Genomic DNA, 23,741 nt, shown 5'->3' with positions numbered 1-23,741 from the left:
TTGTTTTGTTTCAGTTTTTTTTTCCTAGAGAAATAAACACAAAAATCACATCTGTCATGTAGAAGTTGCTGCTGAGCTCACAGGTTTCTTCATCGGGCTTGTGCCGTTTTCTGCTGCAGTTGGCTTGCATGTGGTGGATGGACTTTATCGGGATGCTTTCTTGCCCAAACATGTAATTTTGTGGCATACACATGGGAAGCTTTGATCGGTGGATGTTTATTTCCCCCAGCCTGAAAAATTAATTAAATTATGGTATTGTTAACACAGCAGAAGCGTCTTCTTATTTTCGGCGCGCAATATGTGGATGGAGGTTATGCTGTGACAGGAAAGCGTGCTTTATTCTAACCTGAAAGAGAAGTAAATTAGGTCAGACAAAAGATCAGGGCTGTCATCAGCTGTACAAAAACCCTTCACTCTTGGGTAGAGACGGCCAGCAATTTATCTGATGATTTCTCTACTTCATTTAATGTTTGAATTGAGCTTGTTGGAAGCATATAGACAGCAGCCAGCTAGTTTGACAGAGTGGTAAGCTGAAGTGCCCAGGCCACTATTGATGCTAGTGTGCCCAGCAGTGGGGAAAACCTTCCCTTCTTCCCTCCCAAATCCCCAGACTTCATCTGCAGGTTTCCTTCCATTCCATGACTGTTGACTTTTACCGAGAAACAACAATCCCCCTCTCCTCCTTCCTGTTGCCTCTGCCCACCCAGCACACACACAACCCATTCTCCCCTTCATCCTGCTTCTTCATCTGTCTCCCACCTGTCCCACTCTGCCAGGTCAAAGCCTGGTGTAAAAGTCTCCCTGTGGAGACCTGCTACCTCAAAGTGGCTCTCTGACTCCTTGCCAGAGCATTTCCTTCTTTTTGATTGCAGTTCAATTTCTCCAGGATTGTGTTTCAGTTGTCTGCTGAATTTGGTGCCCCTTCCCTGTGGAAAAATAAATGGAGGGCTGACTGCCTACTTTAAAGCTAGCAGTAACGAAAAAGCTCTTGGTGAAGCATCAGCGTTGGCTGCAGATGGATTTATGTATATGTATCTTTTAACGAGGGAGGGGAAAGGCATCAATAACTGTGTGCATTGATATAAATGCATGATTCATTCAGCTATTCTTACTACAGCACCTTCCTCTTTCGTGTTTATTTACTTTCTTAAAATGTATCTGGGCAGGCTACACACTGTTCTTCAGCATCCACAGTTTCAGTCTCAGAGGCAGTTGTGCGTTGAGCTCCTGAATATTAGTTAAATTTGCTCACTGCCTGCCCTCTCTCCCAAAAAGCTGTTGCTTGCTTGGTAATGTAAACCCTTGTTGGAGCTTTAAGTAGCAGATTTCCCCCTCCCCAAAGAATATATAAAAAAATGCTTAAAGCAGGCTATTCAAAAACAAATTAAAGAATTAAAGCAGAGGGACACACTTCATGTGTTGCAGGCACGCGTCAGTAGAAGGGGTTTAGGAGAATATCATCATTTTACTGGCAAGAGTGACACCAAATCGGGGATTTGATTAATGGTGCAGCATTCACAGGGACTTCGTTCTGTGTTTTTGACATATGCAAGTCTTTTGTGTAGTTGCCTCAGTGCAAGAAATTCCCTTTCTTTTTTTTTTTTTTTTTTTTTTTTTTTCCTGGAGCAGCTGATAATTTCTGTGTGTGCTGGATATGCCAAAGGTACTTTCCAAAGACTAAGCACTAGACAGCACACTATGAAAAAGGAATCCAAAGTTAAGGGAGAGGAAAAAACACACTGGTTTACTTAACTTTTTTATGACCCCTCTTACTAAGCCTCTGGAAGAAGCCATAAATTTGCTGAATGTTATAATGAATATGCTTCAATGAAAGTGAAATAAAAGGCTTAGGAAAATTGTATATGAGGAACAGTGTGCCATACACAATTGAGAAATGCAGTTGCTTTTGAGTCTGATATGTAGGAGAAGAACAGAGCTGTTGTGTGTTTAATACTTGTTCAAAATGAATTAATTTTGATGATGTCTTTTTAAATCCTTGGGTAAGAATCTGTGCTTCCAATGTCCTTTTCTATAGCAGTTAAAAACCTGTACCCAAATACTGCTCCTTCTCCTTTTGTGGCATCAAGCATTCTTTTTTTTCTCCTTGGTGGTTTAGTTTTAAATAAAACAAATGTGTTTGCTGGGGAACAAAGAATGCTTTTATATCACATCATCACATCCCATTTTATCTGTGGAGATTTGCAGCTTCTCCAGCCTATAGAAGAGCCTATGCATTTTCTACTCTCCAAAGCAGTAAATAATTTTTTATGAATATATAGTTTACTTAAGAGGAGACACACTACTCCCTTCTTCAACACTGTACATAGTTCCTGATGAAATAATGTCTGACAAGTGTTGGATATTTGTGTGGATCCTTGGATCTTCTTGGCTTTTGTTCCACTTGGGTCTGATGTGGTTACAGTGTTGTTTTCCTTCTGCCTTTCCCTAAGCTTGGCTCTTTGTGGGGGCGCTTGGGCTTGCTGTCTCAGGTGTGTATGGAGGGTTAAACTGATGTCTGAGAGATCCAAGCTACTTCTGCAGAAGGTGTCTGACACTCCTGTAGGAGACTCCTCTGACTTGCGGCTGTGTGCTGGGCTTGCTAATGTGTTGCAAAGAAACTGGTGATTTCCCCCAATTCTTCCTGCACTGCTGAGTCCTAATTCCTCTGGTTCTAGTCCCCTCCTTGTTGATGCCCAGTCAGGGCAGCTCAGTGGGCTGTGCAAGGGTGGTGGGATCCATCCAGCTGCTGCAGGCAGGTGTCAGTGGCCAGCCCGCCTTGGTAACTGCTGTCACCTGCTGCACCACTGTGCTGCTGTCCAGCATGTGGGGCCAATGGGCTGGTGTGTGGTGGTGGGCAGATGACTGGACGGTGCTGGCTGGGCAGCTGTGATGAGGCCAGGCACGGTGCAACAAAGGCTTGCTTCTGCTCTGGCTGCCTTTGTGCACTTGGCACACACCTGAGAATTGCTAGGAACGCGAGGTCTCAGTGTTTCTTGGGCTTCCCCATCAAGTAGTCTCTTTTGGCCAACTTGGCCTCAGACTTTTATTTATAAAAGACTCTGAGTAATTGTTTTTCAGCTCTCATAAAAATTAAAAATTGATGGCAGACAAGCAGTGCCTAGTACTCTTGAGTGTGATGCTGATGTAATATGTAGACATAAACTCAACTCTGCATCTTGCAGCTGCAGGGAGCTGCAGGGAGGCTCTGAAAACAGGTTATTGATAAACTTTGATGGCAAGGAGCTGCATTGCCTTCTTTGAGCAGCACTGGCCTTTGTGCAGCAAGGATCCTGACACTGATCTCAATGATAACCCAGCTAGAGAGCGTGTGATCCAAGCTATTTCCGTTAAGCATCTTGATGTTACAGTAAATGTGACGTGGGTGTTGATTGAAGGACATCATTTTCAGGCCTGTTTTGGGCCAACACCCCGAAGAGCAAGTAATTTCTTTATTCGCACTCCCTGACTAGACTATTCTCTCTGGATCTACCTTTGAGACAGCAATAGCTGTGTACAGAAGACAGCATGCTCAGTGCACTGCAGCACACTTGCAGATGTCTTCCTGTGCCTGGGCACCAGAAGCCATGCCCCTGTGTCAGACTCTGGGCAGCCTCATCTCATCCCAGAACTGGGTGGCCACTGGGCTACCCTGTGCTTTTCCCTACCAGATGGGCACAACGGTGTGTGGTGGCTGTGGTGGGGTGCTGGGGCAGACAGGGCACCCAGCAGCACCTCTGTGGTGAAGGCACTGACAGTGCTTGAATTAACCACTTCATTATTGTGCAGAAATCAACAACAGAGGGGAGATTTCACAGGCAATGCTTTGGCCTGGCACCAAACATCCCTCTTCCCCCTTTCTCTACCTTCTTTCTATACTGGGGGGTAGGATAAATAAGGAAGAGAATAGGCTGGCAACTTTTAGATCTTCTCTTGCCTTGGTTCTTAGGTGCAATGAATTGATGCTGCCTGGACCTAGTCTCATCTAAACCTCCTGAACAGGCATCCACAGTTCTCTCCTTTGAGGCCGTGGAAATGATTTTTTAGTAACATGGGCTTTTTCACTATTAATGGGTATGATTTTGAGACATCTGACAGGCAGAAAATAGTTACCCTGTGCATTCGCTTTAATACTGGGCACGAGAGTGTTGTTTGCATGGGGCACATATGCTCTAATGATGTCACCACACTGAAGTAGGAGAACTGATAGTTTTGTGACAGTGCCTTTATGGAATTAAGGAGTTTGTCCACTGTAATTTGATGTGGTAGGCAGAGAGTATGGAGATGCTGCTTAGAGTCCAGCCAGCACGTGTAATGCTTTTAAAAATAAAGCAAATGATTTAGATTGTCCAGTTGCATTAATTTCATGAAGCCCTCAGATAACAGCATAGACCACCCATCCCCGACTCTGTGCTTCCTTGGCAGGCAATGCCACGGCAGTTCTCTTTGGAGGAATCTCTGGGTGCAGGGAAAATGCCTGGCAGACCTTAACACACCTGGAAGAGCCAGGACATGAGTCCTGGCTGGAAATAACTTGTTTGCATTTTTTTCCCTTTTCCCACGTAAGGCAGATGCGGTATTTTCGATTGTCTTTTCTGTATGCCTTGATTTCTCCTTCTTAAAAAAAAAAAAAAGAAAAAAGAAAAAAGAAAAAAGAAAAAAAAATTAATTTAAAATAAATACTCGTGAGGAAACACCCTTCTACCCCCAAACCCAGTTACCAACAAACAGCAATAAAACCACAGAGTTAAATTCAAATAATGTGAAGCGACTCATTTGAAACCCACAGACATAAGTAGAGTCAGAACTTTAGAATGAGACTGGCCTAAATTGCCCCATTGGTATTAAAGGACTCCTTAAACAGCCTAAGATCTTGGCTGTTGTATTAACCAAGCATGACCTGATGTGTTATGGGCTGGACTTGCAGGCTTTTCTCTTTTCCTTTGTGGGTTTTAAATCTCTCTTGTAATGTTACTTGAATGTAGGTTTTTAATGGCTTAATTGAGTTGTCAATAGGAAGCCTTTTTTTTTTTTTTTAATTCCATTCCAAGTTTGGGGAAAAAAAAAAAAGAAAAGCAAATTGTCATGGATAAAATGCATTTGAAGATCTATTCAGTATTCTGTTTTTCATTGGTTTATGTCTGTTTTCCATGTCCAGAGTAAGGAGATGTTATATAGCTTCTGCATTGTTGGGTGTACCGTTGGTCTCATGCTTGATGGTTTATTAAGTTCAAATCAGAAATAGAGTCGGGTTAAAAATCTTTTGATAGTTTGAGACCAAATTACTACTGATCACAAGGGCTCAGCGTACCAAGGAAACGAAAAGCTGATTTTCGGTAATGTGATGACTGCCAAAATATGAAGGAATACCAGATGTTATTTTAAAAAAGTGCCATGGCAGAGTCCTTGGAAAGAGAGAGTGAGTGAGTGTAAGTGAATAGACATATGTGAATTTAACTAATATTCAAATCAACTATAGAACTGAAAAGAAAGAATTTGAAACTGTTTAGCCATTCAAACCTTCTTCATGTTTCCCCAGACGTATGGTCAGGACCCTTACCAAAGGCAGCTGTTTTACTGTGTTTTCTGAAGAGCATGATTTAAATTGCTGGGGAAAAAAAATTCCCCAGAGCAAAAAGATAATAACATTGAGATTTTTGCTTTTCTCTTTATTTGTTATAGATATATCTGAATGCCAAAATTCAGCCTTTGTAATTTAAGATGTAGACTTTAATCTGAAGGCTTTACAGGAATGTTAGACAAAACGAGGTTTTCTCCCTCTGCCACTCTTTTTCCTTAGGACCCTTGATTCATTTCCTGTTTTCATGTTGTCTTTTCCAGCTCTTTGTCCCATCTCCTGTGTGTGTGTCTGTGTGCCTATGTGTGCCTCTCTGTATTTTTTTCTTTTAATATTTTGACACACTGCTCCCCCTTAATAGGAATTCTTCCTAGAAATAGTGCACACATTTCTAAAGGACCCTTTTCATAGTCCTTTTTCTTTTGGCTCTAAAATGATGTATATGTAATTGGTAATTAAAGGTGCAAGCTCTCTTCAATATAAACAATATTGCTCAATGTTAGATCATTAAAGGGAACCGCAGCACTAAATAATTGCATCGTGACACACTGTTTGCAGGCATCCACTCCCTTCCCAGCAGTCCCTGTTTAGTGTAGGGTTATGGTTACATTTTCACTTAGGCAAGGAGGCATTTTTCAGTGATATAAAATGGTGAATTAATTACGTAGTATTGCCATCAAACTCCTTTTAACCTTAGATTAAAGGGAAAAAGGTAATTAATGGTTTTTGGAAGGAGTATTGTGCTGTGTGTTTGGTAAGCTTGGTACGAGTTAGGAAACTTTGTTGTGCTTGTCCTCTGCTCCAGCAGAATAGTCCATGCTCAGGCACTTCTCTGGGATTCCCATCCTTTTGCTCCTGCTGCTGGTGTTGCTGCTGCCTTCCACTTTGCTATTAGGGAGCTCTGATGCAGTTTGTGGTATACCAATTAATTACTTATTCTGGAGCTTGAAAATGGCGGTGATTCTTTTTCTAAACTGTCTTTTTGAAGGCTCTTTTTTATTTTAAATTTTTTTTGGTGGCCACATAATACATTTCACCTTTGACCTCTTGTCTCATTCTTATGTGTTTGTTTTGTGTGTGTGGGTTTTTTTGTTTGTTTGTTTGCTTTGTTGTTTTTTTTTTCCCAATTTTCTGAAGAGTGGGACAAAATTATTTTTGTTTTTTGCTGGGAGGAGAATCCAGATATGGATGATAACATCTGTTTATCTCAGTCTTACTTCTTTGAAATATTTGTGTCACTTGCTTTACCCAGGAAATCCATAAGCAAATCGCTTGAGTTAATGGCGAACCTTTTTCCTCCTATTCCTTTAATCCTGATTCGATTAGAGGTCTCACTCACTGATTTACATACTGTTAGTTCCTCTTTTTTGTTCAGCCCAAATCCTATAGTCCTTGCAGAGGCAAAACAGCCTTAGGCAAAAGTCAGTGGAAATTTTGCCTGAGTAAAGACCAAGGTTTGTATGATTTGGCAGTTACATGGCAAAACAAAAGAAAACAAACCAAAACCTGCATTTTGTCCCAGAAATGGATTGTGATCTGTAATTATTTTATAATGTAAAAATTATCTTCTTAAGTACCCATTATAAATGCACTGTGTTTTATTAATTGTGAAATGAGAAGTTGCTCATTTCTTTGAAACTGATACAGGTCACTTAACAAATGCTTTCCCAGTCTTTGGGGGTAATGCTATGAAAGCCATCAGGTCCACAGGCAAGATTTAAACAAAAAAACTTCTGTTAACCTATATAGCAACTGCAAGGTTATTTGACATAGAAAGCAAAACAGAGTGGAAGATTTCAGTCTCAGCCAATATTCCAGTATGTTAAATAAGTCCCTCATTCTCTTCCCTACTGTATGCACTTTTGAAACCCCTTAATGTCTCATGAGACTTATCTTGCTTACCTTACTCTTGCAAATAGTTTTCTGTAATTTGTACTAATGGGTGGTCATTTAACCTTGTGGGTATCTTTAGAGTGGGACAAGGTGGTACTAATTTTGTGTGCTACAAGGAGCCTGATCCTGCTTGTTTAGAGCATACAAGCTTTCCCCTTGTCTCTGAAACTGGAGAAGAGATTTAAGTGCATAAGCTTTACTGGATGGGGCCTTGGCCAGATGGCTGGGAGATACAGTGGGAATGAGAAGGTGGGATAAAATGAGAGGAACTATTTAAGAAAGTGACTCAGGGCTCGAACATTTGCAAAATGGTTCTTTACTGATAGCCTTGCAGCTCCAGCAGCAGTGGGAAGGAGCTGTCAGGAAAGCTATGCCAGGTCAGCCTTTCCATTTTGTTTCAGGCAGGCTTGGTTGCAAAATGTATTGAAATAATTCTGGGAGAGTGGAAAAGCTGAAAAATGAAAGAAAGATATAATCAGGCTTGGCTTCTTTGAGGGGGTGGGGAGAGGCTGGGCCTCTCAAGATGCATCCTTCAGAGTCTGTGAACATTCAAAGCAATCTCTTTCTCTTTTCCCCTTGTCCCTTTCCTCCCTCTTTCTCCTTGTCCATGTAAAGCAGAGGCTGACCATGTGGAACCGGCACTCGCCGACGAGGATGAGAGTCTGGCAATAGCAGAGCCAGGTGGCATCAGCATCACCACAGGTGGGACAGACCCTGACTTGTTAACCTGTGGACAATGTCAGATGAACTTCCCGCTGGGAGACATCTTGGTTTTTATAGAGCACAAGAGAAAACAGTGCAATGGCACTGGTGGTGCCTGCTATGAAAAGAGCATGGACAAGAGCAGTCCTCCCCCTTCCTCACGTGCCGAGCTCAGGAAAGTGTCAGAGCCAGTGGAAATCGGGATCCAAGTCACACCCGATGAAGAAGACCGTCTTCTCACGCCTACAAAAGGAATTTGCCCCAAGCAGGAGAACATTGCAGGTACAGCATGTTTTACACTCAATCAACTGCCTAGGTAATCTTTTAACGAGAGCCTCTAGAAGAAAGTGCAACGAAACAGAAACTTCGGTAACAGGTCTCTATAGGACACATCAGTCTGGAGGATCGTCAGGGCTCTGCAGGGCTGTCCACCTCACATTTAATTCAGCCTAGCTGTTGTGCAGGGCCAAGTCTCAGAGAGAGAGGCCTCTGGATCTGGGAGAGCCACAGGGCAGCCTGTACACATAGGAAAAAGCAGAAAGTTGGGGTCAGAAACCATATCAGGAGTATTCCTAAGCCAGTAGTAATGGTGGAGGGATAGGGGACTTTGGTGTGATGCTCAGTTCAGTGCAGATACCCTTTGTCACATGCAGACCCACTGGGAAGGACCAAATCCTGACCCTGCTGAAGTCAGTGAAAAAAATCTTCATGCTGACTGCTGGGGTAAGATTCGCTTGTGAGGGTTAAAGCAGTAATTCATTAAATCCTTGCTTGATCCTTCTGCTGGGGTGTATGTCAGGTCTGCATTGCTGCCTGTGCTGTCTCTTCTGGATCTCTGCAGATGGCTGGAGTTGGGTGGGTGACACTTCCATTCATATGTACACCCCAGATGGGGCTTTTGAATGAGAAGACAGGAGCACAGGTTGGCCTGGGTGAATAAATTGTGCTTCTTTTCCTAAAACTATCTTACATGGTGCAGTTAGTATTTACTCACCGGACCTCCCTGACTCAGAGGTGAGTGAGTGGGCAACAGTGTCCATCTAGGTGAGCTGCTGTGCAGCAGCTCCCAACATGGGTTAATTTTTATCATGCAGGGCCTTTCTTCCCCTCTGCAGTGGGCTGCTCCTTTGCAGAGGGGTAAAAGGAAGGCTCTGCTCCCTGCTAGTGAGTGGAGGTTTTACGTTACACAGCAGCATCTCCTCTCAAAAAGGTCTTTCTTGTTCAAATCAACTGTATCCCATAAAGAAGACCAGTGGCAATTTGTCTTTGCTGCAGCTACCCTAATTTCTATAGGAGGTGTCCTGTGATGTGATAGTCCAGGATCCTGCCTGTAGTAGAGATGTTCCTATGAGGGAACATCCTTAGAAGATTCGTGAGAGGGTTGTGTCTTTACAATTGAAGATTAAGAGATGCCCACTTTTAACACTTGAGGTCTCAGAGTCAGTCCCTAGCATCTCTGACAGGCTTGGCTGCCGCATAAATGAGGATGTGGGCTTTGAGCTGCTGCAGTTATCAGATCTCCAGATGATCTACATCTTGGGAGAGGGCATATATCACCTATTGACTATCTTCTTGTCTTCTAGCCATCTTTTTTGCGTGCAGTCACCATCTCGACATGGGGCAGTTAGTAGCCTTGGAGACATTAGCAGCGGCAGCCTGTGCTGTAGTGTTGTAAGCAACCCTACTGTAAGACCTGACCTTGTCCTTTCCTCATTGTTTTTCAACTTTCTCCATCCTTTTGCACTTGTGAACAAACTTCTTGACAGAGATGACTGCCTCATGGTGTTTCAGCTTTGAGCGCTAGATTTCCTTCCCATTTAGTGGGAGCAGAAAAGAAGTATCTAGGACTTTCTCCTCCAGTCTGCTGAAGGTCTGCTGAATGGTGCTGAGCACTTGCAATAGCTGTTGATGTCTATGCAAGCTGATGTCACTCAGTCCCTTGCAGTGGGTAGCCAGTACTTAGTAAGGTTGGTTGAGGAAACCTATGCTCTGTCCAGATCTTATCTCCTAATATGACGTGCCCAAGTTCAGTTCATAGTGAAATACCCCAATGTCTGTGCCCAGCACAGAGGGTACTATTCTATCCCAGCTTCTGGGGGTCAGCATCAATATAGCTAATGCTTTTGCCATGCAGAAAATGTGCTGGGAGAAGGGGTGAAGGAGATGTTCATATATGGAAAAGGCATAAAAAATTTTTAAAAGCCAATCTGGAGCACTTAATCTCTTCCAGACTAAACTGAGTATCAAATGAAAATATGTAGGAAAGATTTTGAATTGAGAAAAATAAAAGGGTTTATCACTTGATTGGCATTTTCTCAGCAGTGCACAGAGATAGGGACATCCACTAAACAGTGCAGTAATAATGCTTTCTCAATTAGGAGCCCAGCTCTGAGATAAAAAGGTGCAGTGTCCTTCCATATTTTTTTTTTTAATAGCAGTGGATAGTTTTCAATAGTAGGATAAAAGCCTCACATTACTGCCATGGAGGGTAGCCATGAAAAACCCACAGAAGTCATTCACTGGAAAGGCTTTAGTGGGATATACCAAACCCCTTATTTATATTTCAATAGAAAGGCTTTCTGCATTAGCCAAGAAAATCAGAATCTGCATTTAACATTAAAGGTATTTCCCAGTGAGCGGCTGTAGAGCATTGTTGTTAGATTTGTTAAAAAAAGAGACTAAATACGATTTCATAAAAGGGAAACTTAATCTCTAAGGCAGCTTTCTCCCACCCCACCACCCCCTCCCTTTATTTTTTTATTTTTTTGGTAATAATGCAACAGCCTACAGTATTTTTACTTTATATGTGACGAAAGATATTCTTAGCCTTTCTGTACTGCTACAGGAAGAATGAATTTCTTTATTCCACCAAGAAATATGTAAAATAATCCCTTAGAAGTATGGGGAGATATGTTTGTTCAAAGCATTTAAAATGTTATTTTAATCAAAGGCACAAAACACTCTACATGCTGTGTCAGCTAAAGGAGACCATTACATTTTAACAGCAAATCATGCTCTTTTTCCCTCTTCTAGTCACCCCCCCATACTTTGAAACTAACTTTTTCTTTTTCTTTTTCTTTTTTATTAAATAAAAAGGCAAAAAAGATTAAAGAATAAAAAACTTCAGTAGCTGAAATGTATAAAGTAATTTAATATGGTGGAAGCATTAATTATTTTAGCTTAATTGAATTCTGAGGACTGCAGTAGTTGCATTTTTGTAGACAAGCTCTGTTTATTACTTCTTTGTGTAGATTAACAGTAAAGGAAACATAGATAAGTTTCAGTTATTTATTGTAAAATAAATGTGTCAATTCATGTGTAAAGCAAGCTGTTCAAAGATAATTGAGTCTTTATATTTGAAGAGGGAAACCAGAAATCACCCACTTGCCACTCCATCTCCCTGAAATGTGCTGCCACCTCTGCTGCCCTCAAATAGGTTTTGGCTCCTCTCCTTGATCTCGCATTATTTTTGTAGACTTTCTTATTTGGTTGAAATGATTTGTGCAGCCTTCTGCGGTGTGACAACTGCCAAATCTTACAGCTTCCCATGACTGAGTGTAGTGAGGGTACATCAAGTGCTGAGCTTGACTCTGCCATTGCACCTCTCTTTCTCCTGGCCATGAGGACATCGGGATGCTGGACTGTGCTGAGTATTCACCCTAGTGCAGAGTGCTCCAGAGTCCTGAGGTCTTTCCTTCTCTCTCTTTTTTTGCCTTTCTTTTTTCCTTTCTGTCCTGGTAACTCCACTTGCTCTGGTCAATGAATTCCTCTTGACTAGGTAACAGACCTTGCACTGCTTTGAGAGAAGCAGGGAGAGCTCGGGAGTCTGCAAGAATTTGCATGCACACAATGCAGATCTCCAGCTAACATTTCTAGCTATCAGTAGAAACAAAAGCAACTTTATCTCCACAATCAGCTTTTAAAGACCTTCCGATAATGAAGTCTATCATCTGTCCCTGACTGGTAACTTGCAAATCCAAGCTTTTCAAGGTGCTCTCACTTAGTTACCACTGTCCATAAGGTGTGTGGTAGCATGTTAGTTGGCCCTGGGAGGACGTGACTTGCTTAGGAGCAGTTTGTCCTGTAAAGCTTTTTTTTTTTTTCTCAAATTGGCCGACCCATTTGAAAATCAGTTCTGCCGCATGTACAGAGGGTGTGATAGTATCGAACAGATGTACCAGATTGTCTCACAGCAAAACACAGCCAGGCCAATCAGTTGGCTAGGAGTTATCAGTCACTGCTTCTTTCACTTCAGTGCTGGCAGGTATTTTGGAAAAAATTAGACCACTGTCGTATTTTATGCTTCTTTTTATCTTTCATATTTATCAGATCTTAGGTGACCTGTTCTGGCTGAAGAAGGCCATGGGGAGTGGCCTTGACTGATGATATCTCCTGTCTTTCTCAGAGCCCTGCTGGCCTTGTGGGCCACTACCCTGTTCTTCAGTAAGGCACACTGAAATGATTCAGATTAATGAAAACATACCAATTGGTTTGTTTTTAATGTTGGATGGTTTCAGAGAACCACGGCAGAGAAAGGAGCCTCAGTGGGTCAGGGACCACTTGGACCAGACTTTCTTCAGCTTCATTGGCTGATCTGCATGCTCTGGGCAGTGTCCCCCTAATGGACAGAGAACCATAATCAGCAGCAGAGGTTCATTAAAACAGTGTAGTTAATTTCTGCAAAGAAGGTGCTAGGAAGGGGGAAGAGGTTGATTGGAATTCTTCATTCATCCCAACCAGGCTGCCACTGCTGGACTCCATACATTATGCACTTGAACTAGATGTGCATCATGAAAAAAGACTCTCTGTCAGATGCAGGATTTAACTGCAACCCCTGCTCCATGAATGTTCATTTCAGGCTTTTGAATGGTAAAACTGCCAGTGAGAGAAACTAAATAACTTGCATGTGCTGGAAGCCAGAGATAAACACCGCCGCAGGTTGCCATGAAATAGGCTATTTGATATATTTAGAATTGTTATTTTTCTCCAAATTAAGATTAGTTAAATCCATGTGTGTTGTGTGAGTGATTGTTAACTCAATGGCATGGATTATCCGTTTTTCAAATCGTGACAGCTAATTATTATTGCTGTCTACCCTGAGACATTCACTTACAATGTACCATTATGGACTTGTGCATCCATATTAACTGTAGGACTCAGCCATCGTGGTGCCTTCACACGTGAGGAGAAGAAAATGTGAGCTGAAACAACCCAAGGCCAGTGGTGGCAGTGTCAGGCAGGTTGGGAAGAGGTGTCCAGAGCAGCGCCAAGATGGCTTGGGGCATGGGGGCCAACCCCTTCCTGAGGCCACCATGGCACAGGGTCCTGCTGACAGCACCTCCCTTGGGTGACAGCTCTTGCAGAACTGTCTTCTCAAAGCTAGGCCAGGAAAAACACTATGTGAAGAAGAAGTGTGTGGTAATAGTGCCTGAGAAACTTGGGTTGTAGCTGCAATCTTTTTTTCGTGAAGCTTTTCCAGGCTTGTTTCTTCCCTTGCATCTGCTGGCTTTCCCTGAATGCAGAGGAGTTACCTGGCCTCCTCCTCTTCCATGTCTTCACCAAGTATTTAGCAACATGTTTTGCTAATTGGTGTTGCTCAGCAGTATGGGCAGGGGGGACACAGGACACACAGATGTGGCAACCAACGCTCCCCGGAGAACAGGGTTAACAAGCAAGTCTTCTGTCCCGAGGGTCTCGGCTGAGGTCCTGACTTCAGTCATGGAGAGAAAAACAAGCTGGGTGATCTCACCCAGAGCCCTGCTTGCACCATGGGCAGGGTGGGGGACATGATGGGGGAGCCTGGCTCTTCTCCAGGGACAGGGCACCCCTAGTACATGGGAGGGGCCCACAGTGGCAGTTGCCCTTCCCCAGTTTGTGGCAACTTCAGGCAGTACAAGGATCTGCCAGAATGTTAATGGCTTAATGTTTTTAGGCTGCTGCAGAGGCCAGATGGAGGCTCTCCAGGTTATGTGATCCAGGTTATGTGATCCTCCCTTTAGGGGATGGGATCCTTATGGGGGCTGGTGTGGAGGGCATCCTGTAGCAGCTTGGCAGCCCCCATTCCTCAATGTGTCCCCTGAGTTGGCAGTGGGGGATGGTAAGACCACGTCTGCTCTATGCTGCACGGTGTCTTCCTCAAGGCAAGGGTAAGCATCCTGCTGATTCTGGTAAGAGTTAAGGTGAGAAACCTGACGATTATGAAACCAAACCCTTTCTTTCCTTTGCTTGAACTCCACCACACCCATGTGGCTCAGCTCCAGCCCCAGCCTGGGAGCGACTGACCACTGTCTCAACTTGCTCCCAAATCTGTCATGCCAGGGGTCCAGCACTGCCAGGCACCCAGGCTTTCCCAAAAGTCACCTGACAATCAAGTGTGAAATTAGGCACAACAGTTTTAAAGGCAGACTGAAAAAACCACTGTGGAATATTATGCCCTTGATTCTCCCCGCTGGTTTTAGCTTTTTGTTTTATTCCTCTCACAGTCCTGTTTTTCAAAGTGATCTTCTGTGCCCTCTGTGTCATTAGCTGTACTCCCATGAGGCCAGGATGGCATGTGCCAATGCTGGAGGTATGGCAAGGGATCTGGCTCGTCCCATTCAGCCCTGGTTTCACCTTGGCTAATCTGAGTTATAGTCATCTTCAGTTTTACGTATGACAATGCTAGGTAAAACATTTTCGACAGAAGTGCCATTTTACAGGCTGATGAGAGGGAATTTAAGAAGGTCATTCAGTACATGTAGCCAGAGCCTTCTTGCTCCAGGGTGGATGTGCATTGAGAGTCACTCTTTAAGAGCAAAACTTAGTTGTTTGCATGAGCTTGGAGTTGCTGTGGCCCTCTTGACTCAGTGGAAGGACTCTGGATTTACTCAGAGGTAGAGCCCAGTCAAAATGTCACCAAAAAAAGTGGGGTTTTGCCTTTATTTGAACCCTTATGTGAAATTACTTGTGGGAGACCAGAAACCATGTGCATACCTCTGATTAGTATTTGGATGGAAAGATTGGTAGATTTTTTTCAGACAACACTAAAGGTAAATGATGAAAAGGCACACTGGTCAGCCAGTCATGGCTCACTTTTATCGACAACTTTGCAAGCAGCTGTTAGAAGCAAAGTAAAAGTAGTGCCCACCCATCCTATAGACTGCTTTTGCATTTGTGCAGGTGTGACTAATAGCAATAGGCTTGTGCTCAGCAGAGTATTAACTGCAAGAAAGGATTTTGTGTGTGTTAGCAGGGGAATTTTGCACTAGGATGTAGCTGAAGGAAAGCTGGTTGCATGGAAGTACTATAGGACAGAAAAGCTCCCATATAGATAAAGTTGCTGTTCCTCTCCAATGGTGAATAAATACATAAAGGCACAAAAATGCTATAGCGTGAGGCTGCCTCCCTTCATGTCTTTCCCATAAATTGTTTTTCTCTCTCAGCCTGCGTTTGAACTGCATTGCCTGTACACACAGTGACCAAATAGGCTGTGACATAAAAGTTGAACCTTTCTAGTTGTTGTTTGCTTGTTTGTTTGTTTGTTTTGAGATTGGAACATTTTTCTGTCATAACTGGAGAAAAAAAAAATGTGAAATAATCATACTTTTTGTACAAAAAGGCTTAACTTTCTATGTCATGTAGCATAACTTCAAAAGGCATAGATTTGGGGCTGAGTTTCAGCACTGACTTTGGTGGCCAAGTAGGAAGATGGGAGCCTGGAGGGTAAGAAATAGAGGAGAGAGGCCAGGTATAGAAATAAAACTGTTTTTCAGTGGACAGCCTTGGGAAACATGCACACTCACTCCGACAAGAACATCCTTTTCAGCATGGTTCCTTCTCTCTGTTCCCTCCCACCCTCCAAATGGTAATTGGTGGGCTGTGCAGTAGAAATGTTATTTAAAAAGAAAAAAAAAAGGGAAGAAAAAGTGGGTGGGTGGGGTATCTAGGGATTTGGTGTCTAAGCTCAGGAGTTAAGCCGGAAATCCCAGAGATGTAATGAAAACAAAATGGACTTTTCACTCGCGCTGTGGCATTCTGGCAGTGAGAACGCTTTCGTGAGCCAATGTTTTCATTGTAGGTTTTCTCGAGAGAAGTAGTGGAAACGAATCGTTAACCCCTTAACAGGAATGAATGTGGTTGCTGCATTGGGAAGAGGGAGAGCCGTCTTGGCTCCTAGTTGCCATGTTGCAGAGCTTGGGGGTGTGTGTATATTTGTGTGTAGTGGGGAAGGCTGTGTAGATACCACTTGTAAGGAGTTTAATAATCTTAATGGTAGATGTGAAGTGGTTACTTAGCGGTTGTTGTTTTTTCCTCTTTGCATGTATGCTTTTGCAGAAAGATTTTAGCACAATCAGCACAAACCACTGTTAAGCCAAACAGCTCTTAAACTCATTCTTTTTTCTGGCATACAGTAGTGTATTTCCTGAGCAAGAAAAGGGGGACACTGCTCACTAGTCCCTCAGCAGGGTCATAAAATCTGCAGATGAAAAAGACTTACCAAGTAGCAGATCCCGATTTTCTTGGAAAGTGCAAGTACAAGGTGCATGTCTGTGGCAGGTGTGTTGCATGTATAGCTTTAAACATCCACCAGTTTTGCACGGCACTCAGCTTTGCAGGAGTAAGCCCCTTCATTAAAAAACAAGCAAGTTTGGGGAGGAAGGGAGGTGGGAGTGATTATCTAATTTATCTTAACAGCCACTTTTGGTGCAGAGATTGCAGATCCCTGTCCTCCATGCTCTGATTAGGCTGCATTTTATTTCAGTACTTTATTTCACCTTTTGATCATGGCTGGCACTTACCATATTTCTCTTTCCACTCTCTCATTAGGGTATTTTATCTGCATGTATTCTTGCAAGCAGCATAGAGCATCAGCCCTCTGCTCTAGTTAAAGAGCATCTCATCTACCCTTTAGCATCTCGGAAGAGCAATTAAAATCCTTATACACCTTCTTCCAGCTGCCTTAGATCCTCTGGTCCAGCCCTTGCATGCAGGTTGTGGGACTCTTGGTGCTGTGCAGACTTTGAAAATAATTGCATAGCTGCTGCAAGGGGCTGTGTCTCTGTATCTGACCTTGCTCGGCCCGTCTGGCCTTTGAATAGATGTTTGCCTTCTTTCTTCCCACATTGACAGCTCCCCCGCTCTGCACTCCAGCCCCTCACTCTGCCCCAGCCCACTCCTTGTCTGCTCACTCCAGGAAAGCACCGTGAAGGGAAGGTATTTGTGGTTGAAACTGCCTTGGCAATGAGCAGAGGCAGGGGAGAGTGTCGATTTTCCTGCACACCCCTGTTTGAAGAGGGGAAAAATAAGAAAGGAAAGATATACTGCTGAATAAATGATCATTCTACATGGGGTTTATACCATGCTGCTTTTGTAATGGTCGTTTAAACAAGGTAGAGTGGTGGGGGAGAAGAGAACAAGATGTGACTGCAGACAGGGATTAAACAGCCCTCTTCTTCTTTAAAGACATGTATAATTTTCGGAGTCAGACCTGTAGCCAGCTAATGTAACTATAAAAGACTCCTTTGAATTATTGGCGAGGTGCTCTTAAGTCTTCTATTACAACCAAGGTACTTGTGCAGAGGCAAAATACGGATTTTAATTTAGCACCTACTTGTTTTATTTTCTTTAATAAATGAATTTCTGGTTAATTTTTCCTTTCAATGACGACTTTTTGTTTCCCGTTTTCTGGAGTGCCCTATTACTAGCTCATAAAAAGAGTTTAGAAACTGAAGGAAAGTTTCCTGAGCAAGAAGGAATTTTCTTTTCCTTTTTTTTTTTCCTCCTATGGCTTGGCCTGGAGCCAACCTGTCTTTCAACAAGTGGAGAGCCATTCCAAGTTTAAATTTATAGACCGGAGTCCAGGTTCAAGGGCTGAAGCCCGCCAACAACTCCAGCCTCTTTGTTACTGATTAATTTTGCAAGCGGTTCAGCTGGTTTGCTCACTTCTGCCTGCTCTTCACAGCACTGCAGTGCTTCCAAGACGGCTGCCACTGCTCCCCCCTCCCCTGTTTTTTCAGCAGCACTTTCCCCCTTCACTGTAGAGCAAGAACAAGTGCCTAAATTGATTTTAACTCCATGCAGTCCAGGCTGAACCCTATTTGCTTTATGGTAAAATTTAAAAAAATTCTTTCCTTCCACTTTTTTTACTTTTTTTTTTTAAATTCCCTTCCGCCACCCCCACACCCCTTTCCCCCCCCCTTCCTTTTTCTCTACAGCTAGTTTTAAACATTTGGAGGTTCCTATTTCACCTCAGTTAATGTTAACTATTTCTTCTTGGCATAGTTCAGAACCCAGATTCCCAAGTTTTAATTAGTTTATGTAAACACATACCAATGGGGCAAAATAGTTTCTTTCAGCTTTACCTGGAAAGGATGTTTCCCATATCAGCAAGGGGGTTTCCCTTGCAGAGGGATTTGAACAGCAGAAGTTTTCAAGTGGTCTCAACATGGGGCCCCACAAGAATGAGTGTGGGAGGTGAGGGTGAGAAACAGCAGAAAGAAAAGAAGGAAGAAAAAGAAAAACAACCCAACAAAAAGAGTTTAGGAAAAGTACCTTGAAGTGAGGATGGTCCCAATCCTGCAACAAACTGGATGTGAAAGGATAACCTTATTGACGTCAATGGGGGTTTTGCCATTTGCTTTAGCAAAAGCAGGATTTCATCCTTTGCCTGCACCAAGATGTAGGTACGCCAGCGGTCCTCTCACAGCAGAATTACTGATGTGCAGAAAGTTAAGCATGTCTGTAAGCGTTGGCAGGATTAAGATCTGTGCTGGTATTTTCAGAGTGAAATGCATGTGGGAGGTTTTTAAAGAAGAAAGTGCATGGGAGTTTTAAGAAAAGGAGAGTATAACCAAGCCTGCCATTTTTAAAGTGCCTTGGGGGAAAACCTAGGTTGCTATTAAAAATATCGGAGGCCTAATGTGTTACTAATTGTGACACAATTAACTTCTTAAAAGTGTTCAATTGTGAGACCCAAGAAAATAAAAGATGGGCATGAATAGCTAGAAATTCAGGCCTGCATTTCAGTTTAAACATTCCTTTTTTAATTAACTAAAGTAAAAGCAAGCCTAAAGTTCACTTTTCTGTGTATCTTGGTTACTCTGCTGCTAGAAACCTATTTTTGAGTAGGCTATTTAAAGAATTAAAGAAGGACAAAGAAGACAAGAAGCTCAAACCCAGTAGCTGTCTGAGACCCCTATATGTTGGCTTCACCACAACGTTCTTAAATTCTTGTTTAAACATTTCTCCAGAGCTGTTACTCTGGAAATAAAAATGTGTGCTGTTTGTCTGCAGCAGATTAAAAGTTTACCTTTAATGTGACAGCTTCCTAAATCTAGTGTCGGAAACCTGTCTCTGTTTTATGGTATTATGAAACAGGTCTGGAGCAGAAACAATATATACTAAGAGAAAACAAGATAGAACTTGTGGATTTCTTTCTTTGGTGGTTTATAACCAGAAACCTTTTCCGTGTCTGTTTCTGAAACTTTTGTGCATACAAGTGGCCAGCACATGTAAACCACACTTTGAAATTTAACAGTTAACCTTAAAAAAATCTTAAGTTCAGCAAAATGGAACTTTTCTTTGAGTCTACGAACAGCTCTTTGTAATGATCTGGCAGTGCAGTATAAAGTTGTTTTTTTTTTTTTTCCTCCAAAACATTCATAAATTTCAGCAGTAGAAAACTGAAGCACACCCGAGCTCTGTGAAGGCTCTCTCTCACATCTGCCTCCGCCTGTGTGCCGATTCCCTGAGGTCCCATTTATAACAATCTAACAAGATAGACTCTGCCTTTGAGTATCAGTAAATATGGCTAAAGATCACAAAACTGTGCTCATAATTGTTCAAGACTAAAAGGCAGAATATTGTGTTTGATTAATGTTCATGGTACAGTGCCTTTTTGCAGAAAGTAGTTAAGAGAATAACCCCCAAATCCCTAAAAAAAATTATCTTGATGCTCCACTCCAGCATCCTCAGACTACACTGATCATGCCTCATTATGTAAAGTTTATCATTTAAGATGATGTATTTTATTTTTTCTTTTAAAGCTGATCAAGGATATTTGCTGTTTTTTGAAAGGGATGCACAAGGTAGTTTGCTGTTAGCAGTCCTAGTACACAGAAGCAAAGAACACCTTTGCTGGCCACCAGAAGCACCCATCCCTCAATCCAGAGGCCTTTTGACAGTGCATTGTTTTGGACTGGCCTCATCTTTAATGTGTCTGCTCTGTGGATGAGGAAAAACATCTCTCAGAGGACAAATAGCGCTCATTAGGAGTATTTAAGCAGGGGGAGATTATGGATGCAGGCATGTCTGTCAGAGACCCCTGGTAGAGGCACCTGCTTGTTTTGGAAGGACTGATGAGCCCTATTAATGTGGTCTCTGTTGGCACTGGAGCCTTGGGGCTGCTTAGACTAGGGTTTGTGCTGGGCAATTGGCCGCACGCAGAAGGCATTATCTAGGTAGGATGATGCACTGGCTGTCCTTGCTCCCTCCATGGCAAGTCTGGGAACTCCTATTGTGTTCCCTGTTGGGAGACTTCCTTGACTGGAAAGGTTTATTTTCTTGAACCATACTGAGCAGAGAATGCAATGCAGATGGATCTGTTTCTCTTTCACTAGCTCTTTTAAGACACTTGTTTAAAAGTGTTTGCATTGCTTTTCAGATGGTAAATGTCGGTGTTTCAAACATCACTGCTAACAAAAATAAATTACATAAAATAGATCTTTGAAAAATCCCAGACCAAGACTTTGTTAAAATGCTGATCTAGAAATGGCAAAGGTGACTCTGGACCTGTGCAAAGAGGGAAGATGTGGGGAAGAGTCAATGGTGGTTTACATTCAGGGCTGGTTCCTATTGGATGCTCCTGCCAGGGCAGAGCCCTGTGCAAGTCCTGCAGGGTGGGGAGCCAGTGGTGAGGGGAGACCTGTGGCTCACAAGTGGGGCTGGGCGCTGAGCAAATGGTTGTGACTTTTGCAGTGAAAAAAAACATGTTTTGGGGAACAGGGTAAGGGTACAGGGAGAAAACCCGGGAAGGGCAGATGTGCATATACTCCAGCAGTTTGTTTCTTACTGAGAAAACTGTGGCTTTCAAGGAGAAACTCCAACTGAGGTATGCAGAGCACTGTGCCAGCAGAAATATCACCCCAGCATGTCGTCATGGGAGAGCCTTGGCACTTCTAAAATCACACTTGAATATTCCTGTTTCCAACCCTCCTGTTCCTACACTTCTCCCAGCCCTGGCTATGTGATGGAAATACTGAGAGGAACTTAAACTTCATCCCACCCTTCTCTAGGGCAGGTCTATGCAGCTTTGTCTTCATGGTTAAAACACAGGAGACCATCTGTCATTTCTCCAGCACTGCAATCCCACCTTTCTTCTTGGGAGTGCAGCAAGTCCAGAAATTTTTAGTGCTTGTTTTAACCCTCCCATCTCTTTCCCAGCATCAGCTTTAAACCGCCCACAGCAGACATACAGATAGGGGCTTGCATTTCTCATATGAGGCCGAAAAGATGTGGATGGCTTGATTTTCCAAAGTGCCTGGCTGCATCCAGCAGTGGGGACCTTGGGGTGCCCTGCCACCCCCAGCACCCCTCTGGATGACGAAACAAGCTCTGTCGTCCAAAGTGACAGCAGCAGGGCTATGGCAGGGAAAGCCTGCCTTCTGGTTCACAGCTCACAAACCTACCTTTTTGTGCATGCACTGATGTTTTTGAACAAGCCCAAAACTCTCCAGGTCTCTGTGCCGTTAGCATGTTCCCCTCCTCCACAAATTCCTCAGCAAAAAAGAGTTGGATGAAACAGATGCAAAAATCACAGGCAGGACACCAGGTAAGGCAGTTTGCCTGTTTGCTCTTGCAGCCCGTGTGCTGCCAGTGAGGATGGATAGAAGATGGGATGCTTTGTGCCACTTCCTGGAGCCTCAGCAGCACTGCCACTGCTGCAGGCACAGTGCCAGAAGATGGCTTCTGCCTTGTAATTGAATACAAATCTACGGAAATTTCACTTGTGAGTGTGCAATAGGGACCTTCTCCACATGGGAAGAAAGGAGCCCCAGAGTTAAGTGCCTTGGGCAAGATCCTGTCTGAGTTTGGCTTTGTTGGGATGAGGCTGGGTACCCTCACCTCCACTCTGGGTGCTGGTATCAAGAACAGCCAGGACTTCTCTGCACTGCAGCACTGCAAATGAGTACTGAGGAAGAGGAGGAGGCAGGGGAGAAGGGCCTGAGGGGTGTTGGGGGGGGTGGTGTAAGAAAAGATCTGTGACAAAATCATGTGACACCCACGTAAATATTGTTTGTATGAATTGGGTCCTTCATCTTTTGTTAGCAGCAGCTTGTTAATTAACAGCAGATTAGTGCTGCTTTCTTCTGACACATGAATATATTTTGGGCTAGAAAATACTTGTACTCAATAAAACTGTGTGACTGAACAATTCAGAAAGTACCAGCGGAGCGCCGTAATGGATTCCCTTTTCATTCCCTGCCCACCCCCCCCACTCCCCCCCCCGCCGCCTCCTCCTCCTGCTCTAAATGCAAGCAGATTTCTGCAGTCTAGTGCAGAAGAGACATGTTAAACACAGCTAAATAAATCATGTTTACTCTTGGCGTTCTTGGTAGTGAAAAATCTGTTGGCTGTTTTTACTTCCTTATTTCTCAGCATTTGCTTCCTACCTGTTTTTGAGCTTGTGCCCAGAAATAGTAGTTTTGTCAAATGGGTGGATATGCCAACCAGCAGTTCCCTCTGCCAAAGAAGCTGCTGGATCGCAAAACCCAGTGACTTCTTTCTTACAGTGACACTGAAATTATTCCCCTTCCCCCGCAACGGGGTATAAAATAAAAGTATTAAAATCTGGAGAATGAGAAAATGTAACCAGATCCTGGCAGTTTAAGAGCCCAGATTAAGGAAAGTTCGACTTCTGTTCCAGAAGCCCTCCTTTAATCTGTTTGTGGAGGTGAAAGCAGAGGAGATAGCAATAATAGGAAACAGACATGCTCCCTTTCTCGTTATCATTCCTTGTCCTGCTCCTCCCTACAAATGTGTGTGGGGTTTGTTTCAGCAATTTTTTTCCTCCCCTCTACAGAGAGATTTACACCTGGAGGGGAAAGGTAACGAAGCCTTTATTTTAACCAGGTCAGTTGGTGAGCTCTAGTGCTGTAGGCAGCAGAAGAGCTCTGGTTTTGAGGATGAATTATTTTCCTGACCTGGGCAGCTTCATAAACCTCTTGCTTGAGCAAGGGCTGGTAAAGGGTCTGAGCTATCTTTGCTCAAGATGGGGTGAATGCAAACGTGACAAAGTCGTGCATAGCTGTTTGTGGCATATCCACTGTTGTTGGCAGAGCTGTGCTGAGTGGAGTGGAGTGTAGCCCAAAAGGTAACAGACTGTTTTGATGCAGTCCTAGGTATTAAGTGCTCTTCCTTGACCTCAGGTGGAAAGCCTGGATCCATCCTTCTTGCTGCTGTTATCCCAGATATCAGTGATCCCAGATGTGACTGTAACATGGATTATGTGCCTGGTGGACTCTCCCTGTCTGGTTTTAAAATTACAAAAAAGATCCTTTTTCCCATCAGAGCTTTGCATGTATTTACTCTTTGA

At 43.3% G+C, this 23,741-nt stretch overlaps 1 protein-coding gene across 4 annotated transcripts in view; it reads left to right on the top strand.

The window, feature by feature from the left end:
* The window catches only part of BCL11B (BCL11 transcription factor B), a 90,075-nt gene that overhangs the window by 5,738 nt on the left and 60,596 nt on the right, over nt 1–23,741 (top strand). For 2 of the 4 annotated variants that reach the window (XM_054400150.1, XM_054400147.1), the window contains exon 2: nt 8,087–8,452. In XM_054400150.1, coding sequence (XP_054256125.1) covers nt 8,087–8,452 — 366 coding nt within the window. Of the gene's footprint in view, nt 1–8,083; nt 8,453–23,741 lie in introns of all 4 variants that reach the window. The other 2 variants (XM_054400148.1, XM_054400146.1) reach the window with 1 other exon arrangement.

Source organism: Indicator indicator, chromosome 4 (genome assembly GCF_027791375.1).
Source record: "Indicator indicator isolate 239-I01 chromosome 4, UM_Iind_1.1, whole genome shotgun sequence".
NCBI lineage: Eukaryota > Metazoa > Chordata > Aves > Piciformes > Indicatoridae > Indicator > Indicator indicator.
Note: the sequence above shows the minus strand (reverse complement) of the source record. Positions and strands in the feature narration are given on the sequence as shown.